Source organism: Hydra vulgaris, chromosome 12, assembly GCF_038396675.1.
Source record: "Hydra vulgaris chromosome 12, alternate assembly HydraT2T_AEP".
Classification (NCBI taxonomy): Eukaryota; Metazoa; Cnidaria; class Hydrozoa; order Anthoathecata; family Hydridae; genus Hydra; species Hydra vulgaris.
This window is the reverse complement of record NC_088931.1, coordinates 80,042,830-80,055,271: the sequence shown is the minus strand read 5'-3', so window position 1 is coordinate 80,055,271 and position 12,442 is coordinate 80,042,830. Positions and strand designations below refer to the sequence as shown.

The 12,442-nt window shown below is 28.6% G+C and overlaps 1 protein-coding gene across 1 annotated transcript; it reads right to left on the bottom strand.

Annotated features, from left to right (window-relative positions):
• Positions 1-1,078: 1,078 nt before the first annotated feature.
• On the bottom strand, positions 1,079-1,801 carry LOC136088391 (uncharacterized). Its single transcript, XM_065812098.1, has one exon. It carries the CDS (start codon positions 1,799-1,801, stop codon positions 1,079-1,081), a length of 723 nt encoding a protein of 240 aa, XP_065668170.1.
• Positions 1,802-12,442: the final 10,641 nt, after the last annotated feature.

Here is a 12,442-nt window from a genome sequence, read left to right as displayed (position 1 = left end):
GGCGTTTAGATTTAGTTTTAGGGTGTCCCAGTTAACACAGGATAGAAGCTTATAAAAATGACAAATAGAAGTGTCGGTTATTAAACGTGTTTTAATTATTTTTTCCCGTTCATTTTGGGCATTATATATGCATTTTTGCGATAGGATAAAAATCGGAAAGTGATCAGACACGTCAGTTGTAAATATTCCTGTTCTTATATTTTCATTTATAAATTCATTTGTTATAATTTGATCTAGGGATGTTGAACTTTCCTTAGTTATTCGCGTTGGTTTATTGATTAGTGGAATATAGCTATTTTGAAAAATGGTGTTAAAAAAGTTTTTAATATATATATTATTTTCATAATCTAATATATTGAGATTGATATCACCAATAAAATATACAGCTTTATTCATAGACGATTTATTTTTAATTATTTTTTTAATGTGGTTTTTAAATACCTTAATGCTTCCTGAAGGCGGTCTGTATAAACCATGAATGACGATATTTTTTGAGGTTTTGTTAATAATTTCAATACATAACGATTCGTAATCGGTAGTAGTTGAACTTAAATTTGATTTAACTTTGAATAATATTGAGTTTTTTATGTATATACACAAACCCGCACCTTCCTTATTAGATGCTCTAACTTGATGAATTACTTTATAATTAGGTAATTGAAAATTAGAATTGTTTTCAATGTTTTTATCTTTACACCATGTCTCACTTAGACAAATTATTTGAAATTTAATGCCAATTTTATATAAAAGTTGTTTTAATGACTTAAAATTTTTTTGAATACTTCTAATATTAATATGAAGCATTGAAAAATAATTATCCTCCATTCCATAAGCAATTTTTTTAGAATTTGGGTCATAATATAAAGGGTTAATATTTTTAATTATTTCATCATTATTATAAAAATTAATATCAGGATCCGAATAGTTGTTTAATAGTATTGACTTTTTTGATACAAATGAATTAAAATTTATGTTTGTTAAAACAGTTTCATCAGCCATTTTAAATCAGAAATAACTTAAAGCAATATTAAAATTCAAAAAGTAATATAAAAACGTAAGAAAATCATTTATCATTATTTTATTTTTTTATAAATTCTCTAACAATAAGCTTATCGTATATAACAACGGAATACTTACCATTTATCCTGTGCAATTTGCTTTCTTCAAGAAGTTTCTTTCTTATTGTGGAAGTTTCCAGCGAAAAATCCTCGTTGATATAAATTCCGGATCCTTTCAGTTTATTGGCATTTTTTAGGATTTTTACTTTGTCTTTATGGTTAAGTAACTTAATTACAATTGTTCTTGGATTTTTTTTTTCAATAATGCCAGTTCTATGCGCTCTTTCTATGATTACCCCATTTACATTGAGATTATTTTCAAAAATGTTTATTATTATTTTTTCCGTATCATCCCAACTTTCGTTGTCATTTTCTTTAACTCCTTCAATTCGAAGATTATTTCGCCTTTGTCGATCTTCCAGCTGTCTAAATTTATTTTTTTCATTCTCACCTATATTTGCATTCGATGACTTTTTTTTTTCCAACTCGCTCATTTTTTTGTCATTGCAATCTTGATAAAACGTTAGACTTTCCTCAATGTCTTTTTGTGTTTTTTCAAACTTTATCAACTGCTTGTTAGTTTTATTTTGATCAGCATTTCGGTTTACGTTATCTTTTTTTAACATTTCACAAGTTTCCTTTAATGTACTAATTTCTTTCAGCAATCCATCGATTCGATCATTAGTCAGTTTTAAATTTGCACTTATTAACGATAGTATATCATTTTGTTGTTTTTGGAACATTTCTTGAAAAATTTCCCTAACTAATTTTATCGAGACGTCAGTGATTTGTTTTGAACTCATTTTCGATAAAATATGTACATAAAATGCTTCGACTAAGTTTAAGAAGTTTGTATTATAAAAAAAAAAAAAAAAATTTCTTCGATCAATAAAAACACGTCTGTTCAAAAGTAAATGCGGAAGTTGAATTCTGTTGACTGTTGACTCTTGAAAAAACTTTTCAAAAGAATTAAGTCATTCAAAGTTGCAGCTGTCATTCCCTCCCGTTTCTTACTATGGTGGTTGCTTGAAATTGAAAAATTTTGTTCACATTGAATCGATGTTGGCCTGATTAATTTCAACGCATTTTCTGACATGGATAACTTTTGTGATTTGAATCCAGTCGTAACGTAGCTGCTAGATTCATCAGCAGTTAAATCATTATTCTTTCCAGGTGGGTCTTTAAACTTTGGAACAAAGTTTGAAGTTGTTCGACGTTTTAAGGAAGCGAGAAGACGTAACTTAGAATCATTGTGAGTCTGTTCGACTGTCTGATGAGCTTCAGATGCAATTTCCACAACATCATCACTGTCATCATTACTGGCTGAAGTAAAAAGATGTTTAAGCCAGAGTCTTTTTGGTATTTTAATAATTTCTTTATTTGATGAGAGTAAGAATGGGGACACTTTCGGCTTTTTAAGAACTCCTATATTGTTTAGAAATTTGAGCAGGCTAACAGTTAAGATTGGACGTCTTTTAAGAACATCTATTTCAATTTCTTCAATTAAACGAGCACAAATAAAACTTTTCTTCATTCGCAATTCCTGTAACAAAAACTCCAATGCGTCTTCTGCAATATTGAAGTCATCATAATCGCCACTCATGGCAACCATAGCCATTTTACATAGTTGAAGAGTTGCTAATAATTCAGGAATGCTTGTCTTTAAATAATCAGGCCAATCATGTCCAAATAATTCATGATTTTTTTTGTACCTTTTTTTGTTTCTTTGAAAGTTTTCAACATTTTCAATGCACTGTTTCATTGAGTTCTGACATCAAGAACTAGCTATTTGAATTTGATTTTAAGGGATTGAGCGTTTTCTTTAAATTCTTTGACTAATTTAAGTTTGTATATGAACTTTTTTACAATAGTTCGAACATCTTTGAGAGTTTTAGTACTAGGCAATGCAGGATTCTACTCCTAAGCTTCTTCATCTTCACGTTTTCTTCATCAGAATTTGCTTTAACTTAATTTTCGTCTTCATCTCCTTCTTTGTTTGATTCTAAACTAAGCACGCTTGGTGGGTTGTAAAAACTGTGAGATGTACATGCTAACATATCACTTTCTCTATCTGATTTTTCTTGACTTTGGTCTGGTAATAAATTCTTATTTACTCAATTGATATCTGTAATTATCTTTTTACATTTTAGTACTTGTATCACACAAAGATGGATTTCATGATCATAGCAAATGTGATGAAGTCGTTGTGATAAACTGCCGGATTTAGTGCAAATACTTGACCAATCTATAGTTCGGCCAAGGCATTCTCAGTCTTCGGATCAATGCCGAAGGTCATTAATTGATAATTTTGCAATCTCGAAAGGGTTTTAGCATCACATTCTTTTCCCATTTCGATCAGACCAAGATTTTGATTGTAATTGTGGGTCCAAAAATATGGATGTTCATACTTCTAATTTGTTTAAATGTTGCCTCATCACTTTCGCATACGCTGATGAGCTATAAACTGTTTGACAAATTCTCTCGACGTAATTTTCAATCGGCTTTTGCACCAATGGATTCGCAATTTAGTTGAAACAAAGTGCAATATAAGATGCTTGCTTGGCAGCAATTTCGTCAGTCAATGTTAGTTTTACATTAAAAAACGAGTCAATCATTTTTAAGCGAGATAGATGATGCGTTAATTTTTCAGATTTCTCAGCAGAAGGAACATGACGATATTGGAGGAACTTCTATATATGAATTTATTTTGTATTGTAGTCTGTCCGCGTGAATTTGTTTTGCATTTTAATCTGTTCGTTTGATGAATTTTTACTTTGCGCCGTCAGGACACAATGTGCATTCAACGTGAAACTTGTCTTTTTCCAAACTAGACAGTAGTTTTCCCTTTTCAAATAAGTTTCTCTTGCAGTTGTTTTTATTTCAGTATTTGAATTTGTTCAATTTATACCAAATGTCATAAATTGAAATAATTTTTTTATGAATAAATTTAATAAACACTTACTTTTTAGTTTAATACAGTCTTTTAATTAAATATATAAATATTTTTACATCTTTTTAAGCGATAAATCTCATTATCAACAGGATCATAAATGAGAAAAAATTGCACTGCAATTGCAACTTATACGGTTTTTTAAGACATTAAAACTGAGATTACTGAAAAGTATTGAAAGTCTTCAAAATTAGCGCTTTTTATTTTTCACCTGTTCCTTTGGAGAAATACGAAAAAATAGTTCCTCGTGAAATAACTTATGCTGAGGACACTTGTTTACTCAAAAACGTTTTGACTCCTCTCTTTTAAAAGACGAAAGCTTAAATTTTGAAGGTTTTCAGTAATTTTTAGTAATCTTAGTTTTTATATTTTCACATTTATTTTCTCGGATTCCGAGACCAAGATTCCGAGGTAGAAAAATGACCGAGATTTCCGAGACCGAGATGTCCGAAACGTGCGAGGTCTGAAAGTATAATATTGTATAGTATGTCGTCAAAGATTTTAAACATCTATGGCACCTCCACAGATCCTTTGACATTCTAAACAACTTTTAAAAAAATCTGAGTTCTAAACATCTACTCACCTTCACAGATCCTCTAAACATCTACTCACCTCCACAGATCCTCTAATAGCTATAACAAACTTTTTAAAAATCTATATAAAGAAAATAATTTTGCATTTGACTGTAAATACTATGATGTTGTTGGTTTTAATGCTCTAAATCATAACTTTAATCCTCTTACTTTTTTGACCTTAATACTTCTTCCTTTCCTGCTCATATAGATGAGTTAAATCTTTAATTAGTTCATTAAAGTTCCCTGCTTCTGTTATTGCAATTACGAAAACAAGATTGGAAGAAAATATTCCACCCATTAACAATATAGACATTAAAGACTATTTAATTAAACATACAACAACTGAATCCAATTGTGGTGGAGCTCTTCTAAACATAAAATCTTCAAAAGTATACAAAAATAGAATAGATCCTAACGTATACAAACCACAGGAACCCAAACCTGTCTTCATAAAAATTATCGACCATAAGGACAAAAATACAATTATTAGCTTAGTTTATCGTCATCCATGTATTTCCATTAAAGATTTTAACCATAACTATCTTCCTTTTTTACTAAAAAATCTTACTAAAGAAAACAAAAATGTATTAGTTATGGGTGATTTCAAAATTAACTTAAATAACTATGATAGTTCGGCTGGTGTGTGATTCTTGATAATATGTGTTCAAACTCTTTATTTCCATTTTAACACCTTGCCAACAAGAGTAAATTTACATTCAAAAACTGTTATTGATAACATATTTACTAACTTTTACTGCAACAACATTATATCAGGTAACTTAACTACTCTATATGAGACCATTTGGCTCAATTTGTCTAGATCCCTGACTCAAACTCACAAAATAAAACAAAAAAAATATATAGAAGATACTACAAAAGTTTTAACAGTAATAATTTAATTATTTTAAAAACATAAACTGGCCCCATTTAATAAAAAATTATGATGATCCCTACCAATCAACTGCTATACTTTTAGATTATGTTCAGAAAATTCTAGATAAACATGTTCCACATAAACCTCTTACTAAAAAACAATTACAGTGCAAAAATAAGCCTTGGATAACACAAGGAGTACTGAAACCTATAAAATTAAAGGATAAATTCTTTTAAAAGTTTTTAAATTTTCCATCAACTCCAGTTAAAAATAAAACATTTCATTTATTCAATATATATAGAAACAAAATCAGCAATTTATCAAAGGTCAGTAAAAAAAACTACTATTACTTCTTAGATCAAGCTTATACAATTTAAAAAATACGTGTAAAAGAATCAAGGAACTGATAAACATTACCAGCTCTGTGTCTAAATGTCATCAAATAAAACTTAGTATTGCTAATAATTTTGTTAGTGATGATAAACTCGTTGCTAATTCTTTCAATAACGATTTTAAAAACATAGGCCATTATCTTGTTAAAAATAGAAAAGCTTTCAAAATTAAATTTGGTGACTAATCTAAACAACCCAAATCATAACTTTTTTTTTTTGTTTCACCAAAAAAGGAGATTGAAACTTATATCTCTACAATGAATTCAAAGAAAATTATAGGCCCAACTAATTTCCCTACTTCAGTTTTAAAGATATCAAATTATAGTTGAACTCATTTGTAAAATAATAAATAACTCATTTATAAAAGAAGTATTCCCAGACTTTTTCAAATTTTCAAAGGTATTCCAATTCACAAAAATGGCTTCAAACTTGAAATTGTTAACTATAGGCCTATTCCATTAATGTCTAGTTAAGGAAAAATATTTGAGAAAATGATGCATGTATGACTATATAAGTATTTTGAGACTTTTAATTGCATTTATAAATTACAATATGGATTTATAGATAAAAATTCAGTTACCTATGCACTTATTGACTATACAGAGATTATCCAAAAAGCATTAGATAAAAATAAATTTGCTTATGGTATGTTCATTGACTTGCAGAAAACTTTTGACATAGTAAACCATTGTATCCTTCTCACTGAATTAACATGTTATGGAGTTCGTGGAGTTCCTCTGAACTAGTTCAAATCTTTTTTAAACGATATACTTCGATTTGTAATTGTCATATCATCAGTTTTTGACTGCCTGGGAGGTAATAAAATCTCACTTTATGCTAAAAAAACCCAAGTAGTAGTCTTTAAAACCAAAATCCAAAAAATTAATAAGCAATTAAATTTTTATATTAATGGAGAGGTATTAACTTCTTCAAAATCAGTAAGGTATCTTGGAAAAATGCTTGATAAAAATCTTTCTTTTAAATACCATCACTCTTATTTACAGTCAAAATTCAGACGATCTATTAGTATTTTGGCCAAAGTAAGGCATTTTGTCATCTTAGAAACTGAACCAGTGTTTACCATGTTTACCATATTTTGATCTCACATACAGTATGCTCGCCAAATTTGGAGACAAACTAAAAATTAATCTTAAAAAATTATTTTATCGCTGCAAAATAAAGCCATTCAAATTACTCACTTTCAAAATGGCCCTTTCAACAATGTCTCTTTGTTATACAAACACAGGTTTTCATAACAACATCAAACTTATGAATTTTTTTGCTACCATGCAAGTAATCCATTGGATAGGATTACTTGAATGGTTGACTCCCAATTGCTTTTTACTGCTTTCCTTTCCCAAACCAGTTCAAAAAAATCCTATCTCCTTAAATCGAATTGTTGACATTGAAATTTGTCTGGAGTAATTAATCAACTATGTTAAAAAAAATGTTTACAATCTAAATTGAATCTTTCAGAATGTTTTCAAAAAAAGAAGGATTTAGCTTAAAGGTTAAATATTTGCTGCTCTAATTGAAATGAAAAAATTGAATTTTATACTTCAAGACATGGTCTCGGAAAAAAACTTTTGATGTAAATAATAGAGTAGTTTATTCAATACGTGCATGTGGTCAAGGTTTATCAGAATTAGAAAAGTACAATGAATTTAATAAAGATCCCTAAATATACAACTACAAACAATTTCAACAAAATAAATCTGTCTTTGATTGTGCTAAAATTGTCGCAAAAGAAACAATGTTTGAAGCTGTCAAAGAAATTTGTCAACCCTTTTCAAATATTGTTGATACTGCAGTATCAGTTGATGGTTGGTGGCAACGTCGTGGGTTTTCTTCAATAAATGGAGTTGTTACAACAATGTCGATGGACACTGGTAAAAAATTTAATTGCAAGCTAATGAGTTGATCATACAAAGCATTTAGTTTAAAATTAAAACTTAAAAAAAATATTTTTTCTGCATTTGAAGCTTGGAAGTCATCACATGTATGTAAGTTAAATTATCGTGACTCTGCTCCAGGCATTGAAGCAATTCGTGCGCAATCAATATGTAGTCATTCTATTTCACAAAACAAACTAAAGTATGTTAACTATTATGGTGATGGTGATTGTAAAAGCTATTCTTATGTTAGAGATACTTGTGTTGTGTTATAACAGTGTGTAAGTTGGAGTGTGGTGGACATTTACAGAAACGAGTCGGTAGTAGATTAAGAACTTTGAAAAAAACCAAAGGAATTTGAGGCAAAGATAAATTAACGAATGCTATAATTGACCGCTTACAAAATTACTACAGAATTTCTGTTAGGCAAAATGCCAATGATTTAAAAGGTATAGAAAAGGCCTTGCAACAATATTCCATGTTGCATCATCAGATGAAATAAATTGACATACTCATTGCCCTAATGTTATACATAGTTGGTGTCATTATAAATAGAACAAAGCTAATTCAATATCTACTTAAGAACTTAAAAACAAAAAAAACTCTTAAAAAAATGCCTTCATGGTAAGACGCAAAACCAGAACAAAAGTTTTAATGGGACATTATGGCAGCACATGCCTAAAACAAAGTATGTATCGTTAACGCAATTGGAGTTAGGTGTATATAATGCTGTTTCAAACTTTGATATTAGAAGAAAAGTAAGTATACTTTTATTTGAAAAGTTGAATATGATTCCTGATATATATACTCTTCAAGGCTGTTCAACCATAAACAAAAAGCGTTTTGTTTTCGCAGTATATCAAAATCGACCAACATCTAAAAAGCGACGACAAGCTTTTTGTGGATGCAAAAAAAAAAGATGACCCAGAGAATTACCAAGAAAATTGTCTATATGATACTGGTTCTTGTTCATAAATAACAGTTTTTAAATTGAGTATTTGAATTTGTTATTTAGTAATATTATTAATGTAATATTTAAATGCTTTTTTCTAAAATTGTCAAACTTTAACCTCCCGGCGATGGATAACAAATATATTGTCGAAAAATGAATTTCGGAATAGTGTCGAATATATTAAAAAGGCCTAATATCGCAAAAAAAGGAATAGTGTCGCAAATGAATTTAATGAATACTATCTAAAACAAACAAAAAAGGAATAGTGTCGCAAATGAATTTAATAAATACTATCGAAAACAACAAAAAGGAATAGTGTCGCAAATGAATTTAACAAATAGTGTCGAAAACAAAAAAATGAAATAGTATAGAAAGAATAGAAATGATTAGAAAGAATAGAAAGGAATAGTGTCGCATATAGTAAAAACGGAATAGTGTTGCAAATAGTTAATTTGAGCAGTTGCTTACTCATTTTTCTTATCTTTATAGCATACAGCATTCACACAAAAAAAAATGAGAGAAAAGATTGCTACCAAACCCAAACCATCTGTCGATGTCGCGGCTCTCCTTTGCGGCAGCAGGCTATAAGATATTTGGTGTATGTACTGAAGCCCCCGGCAGCAGGCTATTTCAGTATGACATTAGACATGTTATCTAAACCTACATTTAAAGTTGTTACTACTTTTTATTTGTGTTACTGTTTATTAAACTCTTTCAGGACATTACTCTTTTTTTCTATTTTCGACACTCTTCATTAAATTCATTTGCGATACTATTCCTTTTTTTGTTGTCGTCACTATTCATTAAATTCATTTGCAAAACTATTGCTTTTATTTGTTTTTGATACTATTCATTAAATTCATTTGCAACACTATTCCTTTTTTACATTTTCGACGATCAAATTCGCGACAATAAAAGTTTTGCACGGGCCATCCATACTAATTAACCGTATGTTAGATTTGCATGAAATTTTCACCCAATGTTTATTGCATCTAGTTGTATAATTGAAACTCAAAGTTTTACAATACTGTTCGGAGCTTTTGATTTATAAAAAATTTACTATACAAAAATGCATTTTTTCAAATACGCCATTTTTAAAAGTTCAGCATAGCTTAAGTACTTTGATTTTAGAACAATTTTACTTCAATTCGTAAATTACTGTGTTGCTAATCATGTACCAAATAACCAAATCCTATATGCTTACGGTTATTGAGACATAATGACCGAAATGGCCTAAACATTTTTGAATGTCTGCCATGTTTACTTGATAATTATGGCAACTATTAAATTTATTTTGCATCATTTAAAATCCAGTTATATAGTCGTTTCTCAGGATATATTTAGTTTTTTGTTAAAAAGATTTTTATAAAAAAAAATTTTTATAGGGGTCTTATACCTTAAGGCTCTAACCACTGCGTTTATTTCCATTCAGTAATAAAGAATAACATGCTCAATTTGTAGAAAATTGTCAAAACAGGTTCGAAAAATGCTCATTACTAATACTAAAATTAACTCGATTATAAATTCGTAGCAACAAATTCTAATATAGGATTTGTTGCTACGAATTTTTAATTGAGTTAAAATTAGTATATAAAATAACTTAATTAATTTGTATATAAATAAAACATAACTTGTATATTCTTTGATAAATGTATATTTATGTATATATCATTCAACTTGTTTTGAACAGCTGCAGAGCAAATAAATAAGTGCCTTGAATTTATTTGCAATTATCGAAGACACTATAAAGTCATGGTTAAATTATGAAGGGGATCATCATGAGGAAGATATGATGAAAAGGAAGATGATAATGATAAAGATAGCTGATGTATTTTTACAATAAATGCTCAATTTATGTTATTAACATAAATTAAGAAAACAAACATAATATGGTTGTTTGCTTGGTAATATGTTACGTATAATTCATTACAATTTCATATAAATACATCGTAATAACACCACAACTTAATAAGATATTTTATTAACTATAAAATACTTGAACTAAAAAGATTTTATTTGTTATAATATTTGAACAATCGAGGGACAATTATAGTTATTAATTTGAACAATTTTTTCAGAAAATAGCATGCAACTTTTAAGATATTTCTCATAAATGGTCATTGTCAGTTGTGGTATTAAGTAATATGTAATAAGTTTTATTAGCTCTCTATTTATTTATATCTCTATTATTTCTCATCTAAGAGAAAGAGGGAGAGAATGTAAGTGTTTTCAAAGCAGAATGTTAAAAAAAAGTAAAAAAAAACACACAATAGATAATAGTAACTGGTTTTATTATGTTATCAGTTAACAAAATTATTTTTAACTTTATTAAAAGATAAATTCCCAGCACTTCTTAACTCAGTTCCGGCTTCTCTATGACTGTTGACTAATGATTAATAAAGTAACATCACATTAAATTTACAAAACTAAAACCTTGTTTGAACATTAAGCAAACTAATCAAGTGATGACAAAAATAAAATTGTAAAAAAGTTTAAAATCATTTGTGTTATTGCCTGTTTGTTTATAAATTGTTGTTATAAACTATTATTATTCTAAATATTACTATAAACATATATACTATAAATTACTCAGTATATTACTATAAATATATAATCAATATTACTATAAATAGAAAACTCATACTTTGCTATGTTCTCAAGTGTCTAAAGTAAAATCGAATTAACAAACATTATCAATGCTTGACACTGAATTCTTGCAAGTAAGTTATCTGCTCGTTGAGCAGCATTTCTTCCATTTCAACAATGATTAATTTTATCCTACCTAGATCTATCTCTTTTATTTGACAACAACTATTTTTATGTCGCCAATTACCATTTACACTAACACCTTCGAGCCTAATATTATCCATTTCAATTTTACTATTATCAGATTCCCAATAATAATACTATTGTTACAACTGAAAAATAAATAAACATAAAAGAATCATACAAATTGCGATCTTTTGTAATCAAAGACTATATTTTTACTTAAAACATATTGTAAAACTAAAATATACGATTTCTAACCAATGTTGCATGTTCAGGGTTGTGCACCAAATATGCCAATTCTTGGAAAAAAAAGTAAATAAACCGTAGGATCTAAGTTAGCTGACATTCTCAATAAAACATCTAAGTGACTTTTTGGTTAAATAACTTCCCTGGAAGCATGTGCAGCACCACCTCCAACGGATACAACAGTAACTTCACTAACTATAGTATTCAAATGAAACATTAAATTATGTAAGCAAAGTTAATTGCGATGTTATTGCTTTCTAAAATTTGCTGCTGCAAGTGGGTCAGAAATATACAGTTTATAATGTTGGGGGAATATTTTGATCTGGCCTAAGATTACCTACACAATGAAATACTTGACCAAACACTTTAAAACATGGTGGCCTATGATTTATAGGTTAAACGACATTATCAGTGAATAAAGCAAAATAAAGACCGGCATATTAAATTCTAATATATTTTCAAAAATTGTATTCGAATTATAATATAACTTCCTGTAAATCTTGTAGAAATAGTGAAAATGGAAGTAAAACTACCTTTGTATTATGGCAACACAACAAATGTGTTTCATCAAGAAATTTTTAAGTACAGCAATGCTGACAGATCTGGCTCATTTTTCCTAAATAATTATAATCTAGAGTTCGTGCATTTTGATAATGATTAATCTTATCTATTTATGTGATAATTCTCTTTTATTTATGTGATAATTACTTTTAACTCGTCTAACCATGATGTAC

Coding starts and splice junctions, on each gene's coding strand:
- LOC136088391 (XM_065812098.1), bottom strand. CDS start 1,801: ATGTTCCAAAAACAACAAAATGATATACTATCGTTAATAAGTGCAAAT.